The sequence below is a fragment of the Antennarius striatus genome, chromosome 2 (assembly GCF_040054535.1).
Source record: "Antennarius striatus isolate MH-2024 chromosome 2, ASM4005453v1, whole genome shotgun sequence".
Lineage (NCBI taxonomy): Eukaryota > Metazoa > Chordata > Actinopteri > Lophiiformes > Antennariidae > Antennarius > Antennarius striatus.
This window is the reverse complement of record NC_090777.1, coordinates 18037461-18052717: the sequence shown is the minus strand read 5'-3', so window position 1 is coordinate 18052717 and position 15257 is coordinate 18037461. Positions and strand designations below refer to the sequence as shown.

Here is a 15257-nt window from a genome sequence, read left to right as displayed (position 1 = left end):
ACACAGCAACGATAAAATGAAGAGCCCTTCCTGTATCATTAACCACTGAAACAAACAGCACATGATGCACAATAAGTGTTGTGCTGAGAAACAGAGAATTGAGCTTTTGAGCTTTTTCTAAAGAGAAAACTTCCCCACAACCACAGAGACAAATGTTGCTGTGCAATTGTTTCAAAAGCAAACCTTTATGCTCTGGAAACTTAATGTGATTGATGGCATGTCATCATCTTATTTTAAACCACTCTGTATTTCCTCACGTTGTGGGACGTAGTTTTCAATTCGTTCCAACAAGGAGTTAACTTGTTCAAAAATCATCATGAAAACGTGAAGATCGACTCATACCACAACACGTCTTTGTTCCATTCATCTAGACAACATGTTTACTTTTAATATGACAGGATGCTGAATCTATTGACTGTTAAATGGCAGGTGATTCAATTTATCGGACTTTTCTCTTTCTGAGAGCATGTTAGAATCTGAGAAAACGCTCTTCACACACCCATACATGCACACAGTTTCTCCTCATCACTTCCCAACCAGTAATTACAGCAAGGCCGAACTAGTGGCTGCCACCTAGTGACCGCCTTTTCCAATAATCATGAAATATCTCTATGGCTCACGCCCCCACTCGAACCATAATTCTCCTTTACTGCAGACAGCTCCAATAAAGGATTACAATTACAATTAAAGTAATGAGCAAAGAGGAAAAAAGGAAAATCTCAAAGAAGGTTCCCTTGGTAGCCTACTTTCTTGACAGAATAGAGTTACCATACCAGACTCATTACTGGCTCCCATTTTTTATTCTGCCCCAATAATTAATTTGGAGCATGTTGAAAGCTGGAGTCCTCAAAAATTAAAATAATGGCTTTAAAAATGATGAATGGGAAATGAATTGAAATATGAAATAAGACATTAAGTTCTTGTTATTTTTGCTTTATGGTAGTATAAATCTGAAAAGGTTCAAATCGTCTAAAAAATGTATTGGTGTGTCTGGTTTTTCTTTTTTAAATTGTACGAGTCATGTTATCCAGGGAAGAAAAACACACACAAAGAAGATAGATTGGTGGTGAAAGGACACATCTCTCTGCAAACACATGTCCCATGTGGACATGTGGAAAGTCATTAAGAACAAAAAAAAAAGAACTGATTCAAGGCCTGAGAGTCACCTCTGACTTCCTGGTGTCATCAATGTGTTACATTCATGTTACACCCACACAAACGTGAAGAAAGAAATCTCTTTTCAGAACTGACATATGAGGAACATCTGTCTGCCTGAGACTCGCTGGGCTGAGCAGAAGATCTGCTGGGGAGGGAGAAAAACAAGGGGACAGTTTACAGCAGCAGTGCCTTCATGTTGCTGGCTGGACCGATTACTGCTGCCATGTCCTTTGCCAACCAGCCAGGTCCCCCACGACTCCTGTTCTTGACACGCTGTTCCTTTCCTACTTGATGGTATGATGGCTATAGCAAGGGGCTACGGAAATTTGGAGACTGCTGAGCCAAAACAGATCACTTCAAAGCAGCTTATTTAACGCTTGCTAAATTTTTCATCATAGTCGCTTAATATCCTGGGGAAGGGGAGCTTTTGAAGTCGCTGTGAGACCGGGGATGTTCTTCTCACAATTCTTTTTCCCCTCCCATTACCACCCTCCCTCTGCTGTACTAAAACCCCTACACCTAAACACATTCACACGCTAAGTTAACACTATGCATGCATGCTTTTTCATCTAAGGCCTGTGGTGTTTTCTTGTATAGAGTAAATGTCTGCTAGTGAAACCTAGAAGAAGTGGACCTCTGATTGGAGAGGGGTTCAACCGTCCATCAGCTCAACCGCTCGATCCCATGACCTTTCACATACCATCAGAGGTCTTCAGTCTGAGGAAGTCGTTTTAATTTTTCTGCAAGATACCCAGAAACAAAATCAAATACACTGTTCTCGACACTTAAGAAGTTATCAGTAGCTGTATAAATTTCACTGGTTGTACAGATTACATCTTCTTTTTCTTCTCCCTTTGGCTTTTCCCGTCAGGGGTCGCCACAGTATATCAGTTGCCTCCATCTAACTCTGTCTTCTGCATCCTCTTCTCTCACACCAACTACCTTCATGTCCTCTTTCACTACAGTACATTATTATCTATAATATATATTAATTACAGATGCAGTATTCAGCCATTTTCGTGAGTCCATCAGAAAAAAACTATGGAAATAACTGATTTATTCAGGCACCAAAACCAAACTGTCATCAAAGTCTACAACTCTCAACCAACAATTCTCATTTTTCACTATATCTAACAGTTACAGATCTATGAAAGTTTGACATTCATTCCAAGTCCTTGATCATGAAAATGTTCCTGTAGTATATAAAGCACATTGGTATCATATTCACAAAATCCACATTTCACTGATGGCATTTGCTTCCCGTGATCTAACTCAGTAACTTTATGTTACACACACCTAACTGAATGAACATCATCTTAGCAGTAAATCTGTTCCATTGTCATTTGTTGTCTCACAGGAAGACTTTTTTTTTTAATCAGCCTTATAAGGTGAAACATTGTGGACAAACTGTTCTGGAATATTACAAAGGTGCAGATCAAATTTTCGGGTGTGGCCAAGCATTTTTAGAGATGACTTATTAGGTTAAAACCAAAAGCCTTGCATTCTCAGTATCCATGAAAACATGTCCATTACTTTTAAGGAATTCTGCCAGCACACAATCTAACAAGAAAGGGGGAAAAAAATTCCCACCTTGGTTGAGGGCAGAATTTGTTACTTTACTTTCCCCTTTATTACTTATGGCAAATTTTATATCTTTAGGCTGTTCAGTCAAATAAAAACATGCAGCAGATAAACAAGTAATGGAAAATGTGCCTTAATTGCAGCTATAATATCAATATCAGTGATGACAATATTAATTCAGAAATGTTCTTTAATCATATGATTATTGACGGAGTGTGACTTCACTTTGACTAAACTATGGATATTGACACAAGTTGAAATATAATACAGGTTTTATGAGGCAGAAAAAAATTGATTTTAATTTTTCACATGCAAATGCTATTATGTTGTTTTGATTCCCTGTTTTTAGATCCTGTTCTAGTATGTGATTAAAGGGATTTGTTAATAAATAGATACGGTGCTTGGGTGGATCTGAAGATAATGAAAACAGATTTTGAAAGATGGAAGTGAGAACAGAGTGTCACTACAGCAGGGCTCGAAATTGCGCCCATTGTGGTCACATGTGCCCAAATTTTTATCAGTGCGACTATTAAATATATTTGGGAGCACCGGTGCGACTAGGGAAAAAAATCTGGTGCGCCTTTTTTTGTGAGACCGCGCTCCTGCAGTCCTGCCAGGAAACAGTAAGAGCGCAGCTGCGGCTGCTCTCCTGGGCGAGGGAGAGAGGCGCGCGGAACGGAGATGGACGAAGCAGTCTCTATCACTCCGTCACTACCTTGCTTTTGGGTAGGTGCTCCTAAAGTCTTTGCTGGTGCGACTAACTTCTAAATTTGGGAGCACCAGTGCTACCAAGAAAAAAAGTTAATTTCGAGCCCTGCACTACAGGGAGACAGTAAAAAGTTAACACTGGTGAGAGACTGGCAGGAGTAATGGTCATGGCAGCTGTAAGTGGAAGGTGAAAGAGGGTGAAGGGTCTAGATAAAGATGAAGTAAGCAGAGGAAAGAGCAGCGCCAGGGGCAAAAGCAGCGGTTGGGACACCAGTCAGCTACAGACCACACACACTCCCCGAATCCCTGACACCCTTTTAACTCCTCGTCTCTTTCTCTAAACTATCTGCAGGGTCCAGACCTGCCCTTCTGGTCTAATGGAGAGGAGGCTGGGACGCTGGTCCCAGAGCTGGACCTTCTTGCCACTGAGGAGAGCCCACATCATGCAGTGCACCAAAGCTGATCTGGGTGAAGTCAGTCAAAATCTGTTAAAATGACTGGTGTCCCCAGTCCCACACACCGGCTTGTCTGACATGCACATGTACACATAAATGTTAAGCAAACGCATTCCTTCGTTCTCTCTCTCTCTCTGACCTCCCCTCTCTCGCTCTACCCTGCCAGCAGTCCCTTTCCTCTCATCCAGATAAAATCCTTTCAGACACAAATTTCAATTATTCACCTCATCCAAATAATGCCATGTGACAAGAATTATCCCTACTGTAATAATCCACTTAACTGGGAAAGAGCAGCTCATCAGAAAGAGTGAGGAGAAAAGGGGCCGGAAGTGAGTGTGGTGGCAGCAGTGGCAGTGGTGGGACTTGTCAACCAGTCAGAAATCAGGACCCTCATAAGAAGAATTTCTTTCCTTTTTGAGGGGGCAGTCTTGAAGCGCAAAGGGATGACGAAATTGAAGTAAATTGAAAGAAAGCCTGGGAGAATGCTCCCGCAATCAATAACCCCAGGATTAAATTAGCTTTGGCATGAAGGGATGATGGGGGAGGATGAAGAGTGAATGGTGGTGAATGACATTGAGACATGTAGACTGCACAAAACAGTACTCCTCTAACCTGGATGCTGTCCATGCAAAGACAGCGAATGTACCTGTGATGTATTTTATCCAAGTTAGCAATAAGATGGGCCGGCTATTATTGCTGTCATCACTTGACCTCATTATGTTTTACTGTGAATACCATCCTTCTCACATTTCAAAAAAGAAAAAGTATATTTGCTCTTTTAAAAGCTGCTGCTCAGACACATTGAGAATTATAAATTGCATAGAAAAAAAAATATTTGTTGTTTCTTCTGTTTCCAGAAAAATCTACTTTTGACTAAAAACTTAAGATTTAAATGACGAATAAAAACATTAATATTTCTACTATACTTCTTATACTTAACTGAATACTTGAATATACTACAGTGTTCTCATTTGTGTGTGTCCTTGAGTCTTCGAAGCACATTTTTTGGCAGGGACGCAAGCTTTCAATGCAATTCCATTCAACAAAAATATTCAAAATCTTTCCACAACTCCACTTCAATTTTGAACCTAGAAATCGCCATTATATTTTGATCTCACACAAGTGTCTCGTGCGAGTTTCTCATCACGAGACTCACCTGCGTGGTTCTGCCTTACTAAAATCGACCAAGCAGCAGCACGACGTAGCTGCAGTGAGAGCGAGGACTTACTCAGACCCTTCAGTGAGAGCATGAGCTGTCGCTTATGCTTGGAGAGTCCTGTTGAGTTTGTGTTTGTCAATGTGCTTTGAAATGTCTGCTGATGTGATTGAACTCTATACAAATAAAGGTTGATTATTACCATGCCTCCAAAAAACATGCAAAAGTTGGAGAAAACCCAAGTGACAATGACATTAGCTCTTTCTTTTTTTCTAAAACAGTTTTTAATGACTACCAGGCCTTAACATTTTGATAAAAGTAATATATAATTTTACTTTTTTACATTTTTACTCAAATAGTTATCACATTGTTAATAAAATCATTTAAATTAGCAGTTTTTTTATGTTTAGTTTTTATGTTGTACTATTGGCAAAACTCTATCCTTCCATACGCTTCTACCATATATTGTTATTACTTTTGGGATTCGTAAATGTCATGTTGGGATACACAAGTTTTTCTTGAAGCGCATCCCAGGGATGCACAACTTTCTTGAGCAGGGCTCGAAATTGCGACCATTGTGGTCGCATATGCCCAAATTTTTATCATTGTGACCATTAAATATATTTGGGAGCACCGGTGCGACTAGACAAAAAAATCTGGTGCGCCTTTTTTTGTGAGACCGCGCTCCTGCAGTCCTGCCAGGAAACAGTAAGAGCGCAGCTGCAGCTGCTCTCCTGGGCGAGGGAGAGAGGCAACGGAGATGGACAGAGCGTCTCTATTGCTCCGTCACTGCCTTGCTTTTGGGTAGATGCTCCTAAAGTCTTTGCTGGTGCTACTAACTTCTAAATTTGGGAGCACCAGTGCTACCAAGAAAAAAAGTTAATTTCGAGCCCTGTTGAGGTAAAATGAACTTTGATACTATACTATACTATACTATACTATACTACTGTAATGAAGGAATTAAACAGTGGCTCAGTGGTAAAGCGGGCGGTAGAGCACGTCGTCCCATGATTCAAGATCGGCGGTTCGATTCCCGCTCCCGCCCAAAAAAAATACCCGGAGGTGAGCTGACAGTGGGAGGTGTCAGCTCACCTCCGGAGCACTGCCGAGGCACCCTTGAGCAAGGTGCCGTCCCCTTTACAAATTGCTCATTTGAGGCGCACCAAGAAGGAGCTGCCTGCCACTCTACCTCCCTTGCATGCCTACAGGCCCCTTTGTGTGTGGTGTGTGTATTACAGGGGCCTGTACACACTAATATGCAAGAATGTGATTTGATTTGATTTACTAACAAAAACTAGAGTGTGCGTTCTTAATTTCTCTTCGGGGATTATAACAGTGTATTAAAAATTAAAAAAATACTTATAGATGCTGTGACATTTAAATTCCTTTTCTGCAGGCTAAGCCTTCAAGAAGGAGAAAGAACTTAAGTTTCCAAGCATTTTAAGGCTAAAATGACTGGTTACTAATTGCAAACTTAATCTTATATGTAATATAATTTGATTAGCAAAGGAAAAGTGTGGATTGATGAAACAATTAAAACAATCTTTTCAAGTTACCAGATTATAAAAGTAGTAATTTAATGCTCCAAGACCATGAAGCTGATTTCACTGATGAACAGAGACATTGACTGACCACTAAAATAATCTTAAAGTCCTAAAAGAATGCATAACTTGAAACACTGATAACACACAAAATCCAATATTATTTTACAATTGTGTTAAAACTAACAATCGTTTAGACAAACCAGCTATATCTTCATTTAAGGACTTTGGTGGATCAATCAGAAACAGCTAAAAATAACTGTTTTTAAATGCAGATTACTTTATCATTAGCAGTTCACCGTCTTATCTGAATTCTTACCAGTGCTTCTCTGGGGGCAGCTTTAACATCTCTGGAGGGAAGACCAGACTGAGAAAGTAGACAAACAAATGCTTGTGTTAGAGTGCCATCTAGTGGAGGACAGAGGATGTGTAAGTTCAATGAACGTTCAAAAAGTTTCAAAAGGGACATTAAAAACCACTCTCTTCACATGTTTCTATGAATCAGTCTCACGGGTTAATACTATTGAATTCGTTTTCTGAAAAGGAATAAAACACAAGCATCTTTATCCAATCCAATCTTTATTTGTTGAGCACTTTACCACAACCGCAGTCGACCAAAGTGCTGTACAGGCGAATGAATAAAAAAGAACAAACATTATAGATAAAACACAAAATGTCTCAAATATTATAAGTAAAGTTAATCAATTAAAAACATAAAACATACAATATGGATAAAGACAAAGCATATAGATAGATAGATAGATAGATAGATAGATAGATAGATAGATAGATAGATAGATAGATAGATAGATAGATAGATAGATAGATAGATAGATAGATAGATAGATAGATACTTTATTAATCCCGGAGGAAATTGCATATATCCACTGCTCAGGCATTACTTAACAAATAATACTGGATAAATACCAGGAGAAAAGGAAACACTGACATCACAGGACATACCACAAGACATACATTACACTAACAGACAGGCACATGCAGCACTAACAGGACTTATATACTAAACTATAACTAAAAATATAAACAGTATAAAATTTAAAAATATTACAGTATTAAAATATAAACAGTATAAAATAAAATCTAAACAGTATAAAATTGAATTAAAATATAAAAACAGTATAAAAAATAAATAAATAAATTTTATATATATATATATATATACAACAGTATAAAATTAAATTTAAATTAAATTAAATCCATTTTCAACCCCGTGCTGACCTCGCCACCTCCCCCCCGCTCCTCCTGAGAGAGTCATTGTACCCCCTGATGGCACGGGGCACGAAGGAGGACCTCAGCCTCTCTGTGGAGGCGCTGTGTGACAGCAGTCTGCCGCTGAAGGTGCTTCTCTGCTGGGAGAAGGTGGTGTGTAGGGGGTGCCTGGTGTTGTTCATGATGGCCTTAATTTTAGACATGGTCCTGCTCTCCAGAAGCATATCCACAGAGTCCAGGCTCAGCCCGACCACTGAGCCCGCTCTGCGGATGAGTCTGTTCAGACGGTCCATATCTCTTTTCCTGGCCCCCCCACCCCAACACACAATGGCGTATGACAGCACACTGGAGACTACGGACTGATAGAACATGAAAAGGAGCTTAGGACAGATGTTGAAGGAGGCCAGCCTCCTTAGGAAGTACATCCTGCTCTGCCCCTTCTTGTACACACAGTTGGAGTTGAGTGACCAGTCCAGTCTGCTGTCTAGCTGCAGTCCCAGGTACTTATAGTTTTCAACCACCTCCACCTCACTGCCATTGATGATCACCGGCTGTGGAGAGGGAGGTGCCCGCCGGAAATCCAGAACCATCTCCTTTGTCTTGGAGACGTTGAGCTGGAGCTGGTTCTGTTGGCACCACTCCACGAAGTCAGCCACTAATGCCCTGTACCCCCCCTCATCACCCTCCCGGATACATGCCACTATTGCGGTGTCATCGGAGTACTTCTGTATGTGGCATGTATCCGAGTTGTGCTTGAAGTCTGATGTGTAGAGGGTGAAGAGAATGGGGGATAGAACGGTCCCCTGTGGCGCCCCCGTGCTGCTGGTCACCATAGAAGACAAGCAGTCCCCTATACGGACGTACTGGGGTCTGTCCGTTAGGTAGTCCGTAATCCAGCTCACGAGGTAGGGGTCCACAGCCATGGAGGTCAGTTTATCCTGCAGGAGCTGGGGCTGGATGGTGTGGAAGGCACTCGAAAAGTCGAAGAAGAGCACTCTGACGGCACAGCCCCCGGCGTCCAGGTAGGAGAGTGTGCGGTGGAGGAGGTACATGACAGCATCGTCAACCCCAACCTTGGCCTGATAGGCAAACTGGAGAGGGTCCATAGCACCCTGCACCTGTGGACGCATGAGCTCCAGGACCAGTCGCTCTAGGGTCTTCATTACGTGGGAGGTAAGAGCGACCGGTCGGTGGTCGTTGAGCTCAGTAGGGCGTCCTTTTTTGGGTACAGGGACAATGCAGGAGGTCTTCCACAGTGACGGGACCCTCCCCAGCCGCAGACTGAGGTTGAACAATTGTTGCAGGGGGTCCCCTAGTTCCGAAGCACAGGCTCGGAGGAGTCTTGGGGAGACCTTATCTGGTCCAGCCGCCTTGTAGGGACGGAGCCTCCTCAGCGTTGTCGTCACCAGGTCTGCAGTGATGATGGTCTCGGTCGTGGTGGGAGCAGGAGGTTGTGGCGAGGTTGGAAGTCCAGTGGTTGAGGTGGGGCCGTTGAGCTTCGCAGTTCTTGGAGTGGGCTCGGGAGAAGTGGCAGGGGTGGAAGGAGAGGAAGCACCGGAGGAGGGAGCATCAGTGGAGCGGTCTGTAGGGCCAGGAGAGGCCTGTAGGCCAGGAGAGGCCTGGGACGAGGAGCCGGGAGTGGTGGGGGAGCTGAACCGATTGAAAAAGCTGTTAAGTTCATTCGCTCGTTCAATATTCCCCTCCACAGTGCTGCGCCCTTTCCCGTGTCCGGTGATGGTTCTCATCCCATTCCAGACCTCCCGCACTTGGTTGCGCCCCAGCTGCTTCTCCAGCTTCCTCCTGTATGCCTCCTTGGCCTCCCTCAGGCAGAGTCTCACTTCCTTCTGGGCCTTCCTCATCTCCTCCTCGTTCTTGCTCCTGAACGCCCGCTTCTTCCTGTTCAGGACAGCCTTGACTTCCTTGGTTACCCATGGTTTGTTGTTGGGGTAACACCTGATTGTCCTGACAGGGGCCACGGTGTCCACACAGAAGTTTATGTAGTCTGTAAAACACTGAGCTGCCCCCTCAATGTCTTCCCCATGTGAGCCCACAATAACATCCCAATCGGTGATCTGGAAGCAGTTCCTCAGCATCTCCTCTGTTTCCGGGGACCACCTCCTGACCTGTCGTGTTGTTGCTGGCAGCCGTTTCACCAGCGGGATGTAGGTGGGCTGTAGGTACACTAGGTTGTGGTCTGATTTACCTAGTGGAGGGAGGGGGGTGGCGGTGTATGCCTCCTTAGCATTAGTGTAGAACAGATCGATGGTTCTGTTCTTACGTGTGGGACAGTCTACACACTGGACCATTGTGGGGAGAGATGAGTCCAAGGTGACGTGGTTAAAGTCACCGGTGATGATGACGAGCGCCTCCGGGTGCCGGGTCCGAAGAGCAGAGGTGGTCCCACAGATGGTCTCTCGTGCCGCCTCAGGGTCCGCACGTGGAGGGATGTAGACGGCGAGGACGATGACGTGTGAGAATTCACGCGCCAGGTAGTAGGGTCTGATGCTAACAGCTGTTAGCTCCAGGTCGCGGTTACACAGTGTTGATTTCACCGTCACATGTCCCGGATGGCACCATCTATCGTTGGTGTAGATGATTAATCCACCTCCTTTCTTCTTACCGGCGGTGTTCGTGTCCCGGTCCGCTCGTACGGAGGAGAAGCCGGTTAGTCGGACGTTAGCGTCTGGCACGTCGCCAGTTAGCCACGTCTCAGAGAACACCAACAAGCTGGTCTCCCGGTAGCGATGATCAGTCAGATATATCATATAATCAGAGCAATATAATCATATATAAATATATAATCTATATATATCTATAATAATCTATATATATAATATATATATATATATATATATATATATAATCTATATATATATAATATATAATATATAATCTATATATATATAATAATATATAATATAATAATAATATATAATAATAATATAATAATAATAATAATAATATATAATATATAATCTATATATATATAATCTATATATATCTATAATAAATATATAAATATATAATCATATATATATATAATCATATATAGTCATATAATCAGAGCAATAAAAAGTAAGATAATATAAGATTAGAGAAAATAAAATCTGGTGTCTATCTAGATGTTAAAAGCCAAGGAGAAGAGGTAGGTCTTCACACGAGATTTAAAAACAGACAGAGAAGAGGCCTGTCTGATTTGCTGAGGCAGATTATTCCACAATTTGGGTGCCACAACAGCAAAGGCACGGTCCCCTCGGAGCTTCTGTTTGGTTTTAGATCTTTATCATCACACATCAACCAACATGTGAGGCTGGTCACTTAAATTTGTCATTTTACTATCATGAACAATTCCATGCAAATTTGCTAAATGCACCGAAAGCCAAGTTACCGGAGCAAAGGTATACAATTTATCTAGCCATTTTGTATTACAATTCTCATCTTCATCAGCCCGTGTTAATAATATTAGTAAAGGAAGTGTCGCTACATAACTAGGATGCATGAACATAACAATGTCTAATGTTGTGTATTTGCACATTAAATATATTAAATAATGCTCATGTACTGGTTATTTATATATGAAGCAGTCACTAACTGTTTATAAAGTTAGGATTCATGACAAGAAACAGTTCAGTTTCTTGTTAATCTTTTGTCCTATGCCTGGTTTGGTCAGTAAGTTTATTCTTCCCCAAATGTAAAACATTTGCTACTTTCACTGACTACTGCTGTAAGAAAACTGTTCCAACATTCATTGATGAACATCTCTGCTGCTATACCTCAAGCTCTCTTGCTGATACACCTGCTGAAAATGAGATGCGCTGAAATTCAAATCCCTGCAAAAAGTTTCTATGGGACGTGGCCTGCAGTCAGGTGATTGCAGGCCACTCTAGAATGTTGAAAAGCCCCAAACATCTGAGGCTTATCTAGTTGGTTTTGGGTGTACTGGATCTGACATCTCACAGGCTTTTGGGTGGTGTGGTGTGTCGAATGTTTGATCATGGGATCCTTGGGACCACATCCAGAAAAAACATGTCTCCATTGCAGTCTGCCAAGTCTTTCACAGTGTTTTTTTAATATTGACTTTTCCAAATAGTTCTTATGAGGGATGCTATTGAGGTGGTTGCGTTACTTTGAGACTGCAGTGCTCATTAATAAATGTATTATGCACTGAATGCGGAAAAAACCCTGATGTGAGCTCCGTGAAGTGTTCATTTATGATTTGACTATTGAAATTCGGCTGATTGTTTGTATATTTGCCAGTCATCCTAGTATATGAAGTGTTAAATAATTTTGTTCTGTAACATTATTTGCTGAATGTTGAATGCAACGCACCACACTTCTTTGCCTAAAACTGACTTATAACTTCATCTAACTGCCACTATCAAGAGGTGAGACAGCGCCCCGGTCGAAGGGCTGCCGGACATTAATTCGCATACGGACACCAAACATGTCTTGGTAACATGTGGTCGACGGCAGGAAGGTCATCTTTGCACTTTCAGTCCACCTGTCAGCACAATTCTGCAACGTTGAAGGCGCTAGCTAAAATGCTAACTTATATGCTAGCCTTCGACAGCTGATTAGTTAGAAAAAAAGAAGTAGCTAAAATAGCGAAATTAAGGGGTCAAGGAATCTTCACACATTATACTGGTCAGTGATCCACGAAGACATCAACAGGTAAAATGATTTAGTAGCGTAAATGTAAGTTAGACCTGTGCTGGTGGGTCAGGTTGGTCGGTGGATGCCATCTTCCGGTCTCCTTTTGGTTTGAGTTGGAGGCTGCTCGATTGTATCACGCTCGATTACTTTTTCTGAAGGTTATCAGCGTTCCTGATCCACAGCTGGGAGTGGGATTGAAACCAATGAACTCAGGGGAGTTCACGGGCAAAATTATGCAAAATCCATACAATAGTGTTCCTTGGTCTATTTTCCAACACAGATTTATAGTTCGTAGCAACTTAATTTTTTCCCCTGCATAATATATGCATCTAATAATGAATTCTATATGATCCCTACAATAGTCAGCAATATGTTACAAATTTAAAGAAGTGTAATAAGCTATAGAGAATATAATGTGTGGAAATAAATTACTGCTCTGAAAGAAGTTGCCACAACACATCACATCACATCAGTTGCCAATCACACCTTACCTGATCATTAATAAACTAATACTAATATTAATGGGCTAGTTGGTATGTTTTGGTGGCGTCTAATAAGAGGACTGCTTTTTGGTCAAGTATGCAGTTGTTGTTTTTGTATGGATTTGGTTAAATTTGCCATTTTTTATATCTAGATTTTTTTAATGCTCCATATATTCATGTCAAATTGAACATATACACACTAATTATACAATGTTAATCCTTCAGTGACAGCTGCAGGACATGGGTGACGAAATTCATAGACCTTGACCCACAGACCTACTGCCCAAATTCAGCGTGGATGGGCTCCAGCCCCTATGACCCGACAGAGGATAAGATGTCATCAAAACTTAAATGAAGAAAAGGTGTGTGTTCAGATTCATTTAAAACAGGACCCAACTGAAAACAAAGCAGTAAATTGAAAAAGGATTACCTTATATAATTGATTAACTACATAAATAATAAACACAAGCATGCACAATAATTACACAAAAATGCAATTAATTACATAAGGAAAGCTCAACTCAGGAAAACCCACGATAATAAATTCACAAAATAAAAAATATTTTGTGAAGTTACACAAGGAAAATAATTCACATTGAAAAACCTGACAAAACCTACAGCAGGTACTATCAACTCAGACACTTTTCTCTTCATGTAGTATCTTCTTCACAGTGTTCCAAATATCATAGATAAAATGTATTCTCAAGCAAATTAGTTTCACATTAACAAGCTAAATTCTAATATAGCTGTCCATGTTAAAACTTTAAAGAAAAAAATTATCAGCTTTTTTTTTTATTTAATCAACTCTGGCATTTTACAAAAGCAGAGACACTGACCTTTTACAAGTTGCAAATGACCTGAGAAGTATTGATGCAATTAATACAGCTGCCTTTCAACAATCATAGTTTAATTAACTTGACAGACAAACTTGGTTCTAGTATCATATATCTGATAGTCAATTATTTTGTCAGTCTAAGGGCTCGTGTATTAGAATCATGGTTCTGAATGTGGCATTCTTCAGGGATGCATTTCTGGAGCCGGTTTTGTTATCATTATATATGCTCCCACTTGGAAACATTATTAACTACTGTATAATCAGGTCAATTGACATTTTTCTGCTGATGACACACAACTGTATTGCTGTCTCACCAAATGTCTCAAGTGCACCACATTCTCTCATTGCCTGTCTCACTGACATTAATGGATGTGTAAAAATATTTTAAAGGTAACTGGGGGAAAACTGCATCTTTTAATAGGCCCCAAAACAGCAAGAGAAAAACTGCAACCAGGTCTTGGCGACCTCAGCAAACCAGCATCACAAACTTGGGAGTTCAGTCAAATTGTAGTTCTCATTTTAGAAATGACTGACCTTTTATATTTTTAAACGATCTTAATTTAAATGTAATGTATTTATTTTCATATGGATGTCTCTCTGTGTTGATTCAATTTTACTGTGGGAAGTTCTATGGGCATCAAGTTTGCACAATGCAGTATTTTAACACTGATAAATCTGAGTTAAGCTATTGAGCTTTAACCTCAAACAATCATATGCAAAAAGCTCTCACAGTCTAAATAAGACCGTAAATTGCCAACATAGACTTAAGATATGTGAAACTGTTATATCTAGCTACTTGTGGTATTTTATTTGTTTATTATTATAGGCCTCTATTTCCTGACGTCTGAGTTTTTCCTCCAAATCAATCATCTGTCCCGTACAGAGTTTACCACCTTCTTGTCAGCCTTCCCTACCTCCTGGATTTATTTGCTTTGCCCTTCCCTTCATTTGCCAGTTTGTCTCTGTTTCTTAGTGTGTATCTTTTTGATTTCTGTCCAAATGAGCTTTCCCTGTGTTTCTGAAATGCCTATTACTTAAACCTCTTTTAGACTGCTGCTGGAATTGTATCATTTCCAGTGTACCAAACTGTTTTTGGCAAATTTTTGCTAAAGCTCCTCCCACAGCTGTGTTGTGTCTTTATGGGTTCCCTCAGGTGGTCGTTTATCTTTCTACGTGGCCTTGTGATGAACAGCCTGTCCAGGATCAATCCTCTCCCACACAAAGTCAGGTGGGATAGGCATCATGATTCCCCACTTCCTTTTTTTTTGAAGGGGTTAGCCCCTATCATTGCACTCCTTTGGCATCCTTTTTTGCATGAGGGTTCCGATCCCTGTCAGCAATTTTGCCTTCAGGGTTTCAAGAAGGTTGGTCGTGGTGAAGAACCTGTCAAAAAAAACTGGTGGGCAACAGACTCTGACAGATGAAAAATAATAATAAAAGAAATTAATACAAATGTCT

The 15257-nt window shown here is 41.1% G+C and overlaps 1 protein-coding gene across 1 annotated transcript in view; it reads right to left on the bottom strand.

Annotated features, from left to right (window-relative positions):
- Window positions 1–12583, bottom strand: part of pex14 (peroxisomal biogenesis factor 14) — a 58000-nt gene extending 45417 nt beyond the window's left edge. Inside the window, exons 1-2 of the mRNA XM_068334336.1 lie at window positions 12536–12583; window positions 6919–6966 (exon numbers count right to left, since the gene is read on the bottom strand). Of these exons, the coding sequence (XP_068190437.1) occupies window positions 6919–6966; window positions 12536–12571 (84 nt within the window). The 5' untranslated portion in view covers window positions 12572–12583. The remainder of the gene's footprint in view (window positions 1–6918; window positions 6967–12535) is intronic.
- Window positions 12584–15257: the final 2674 nt, after the last annotated feature.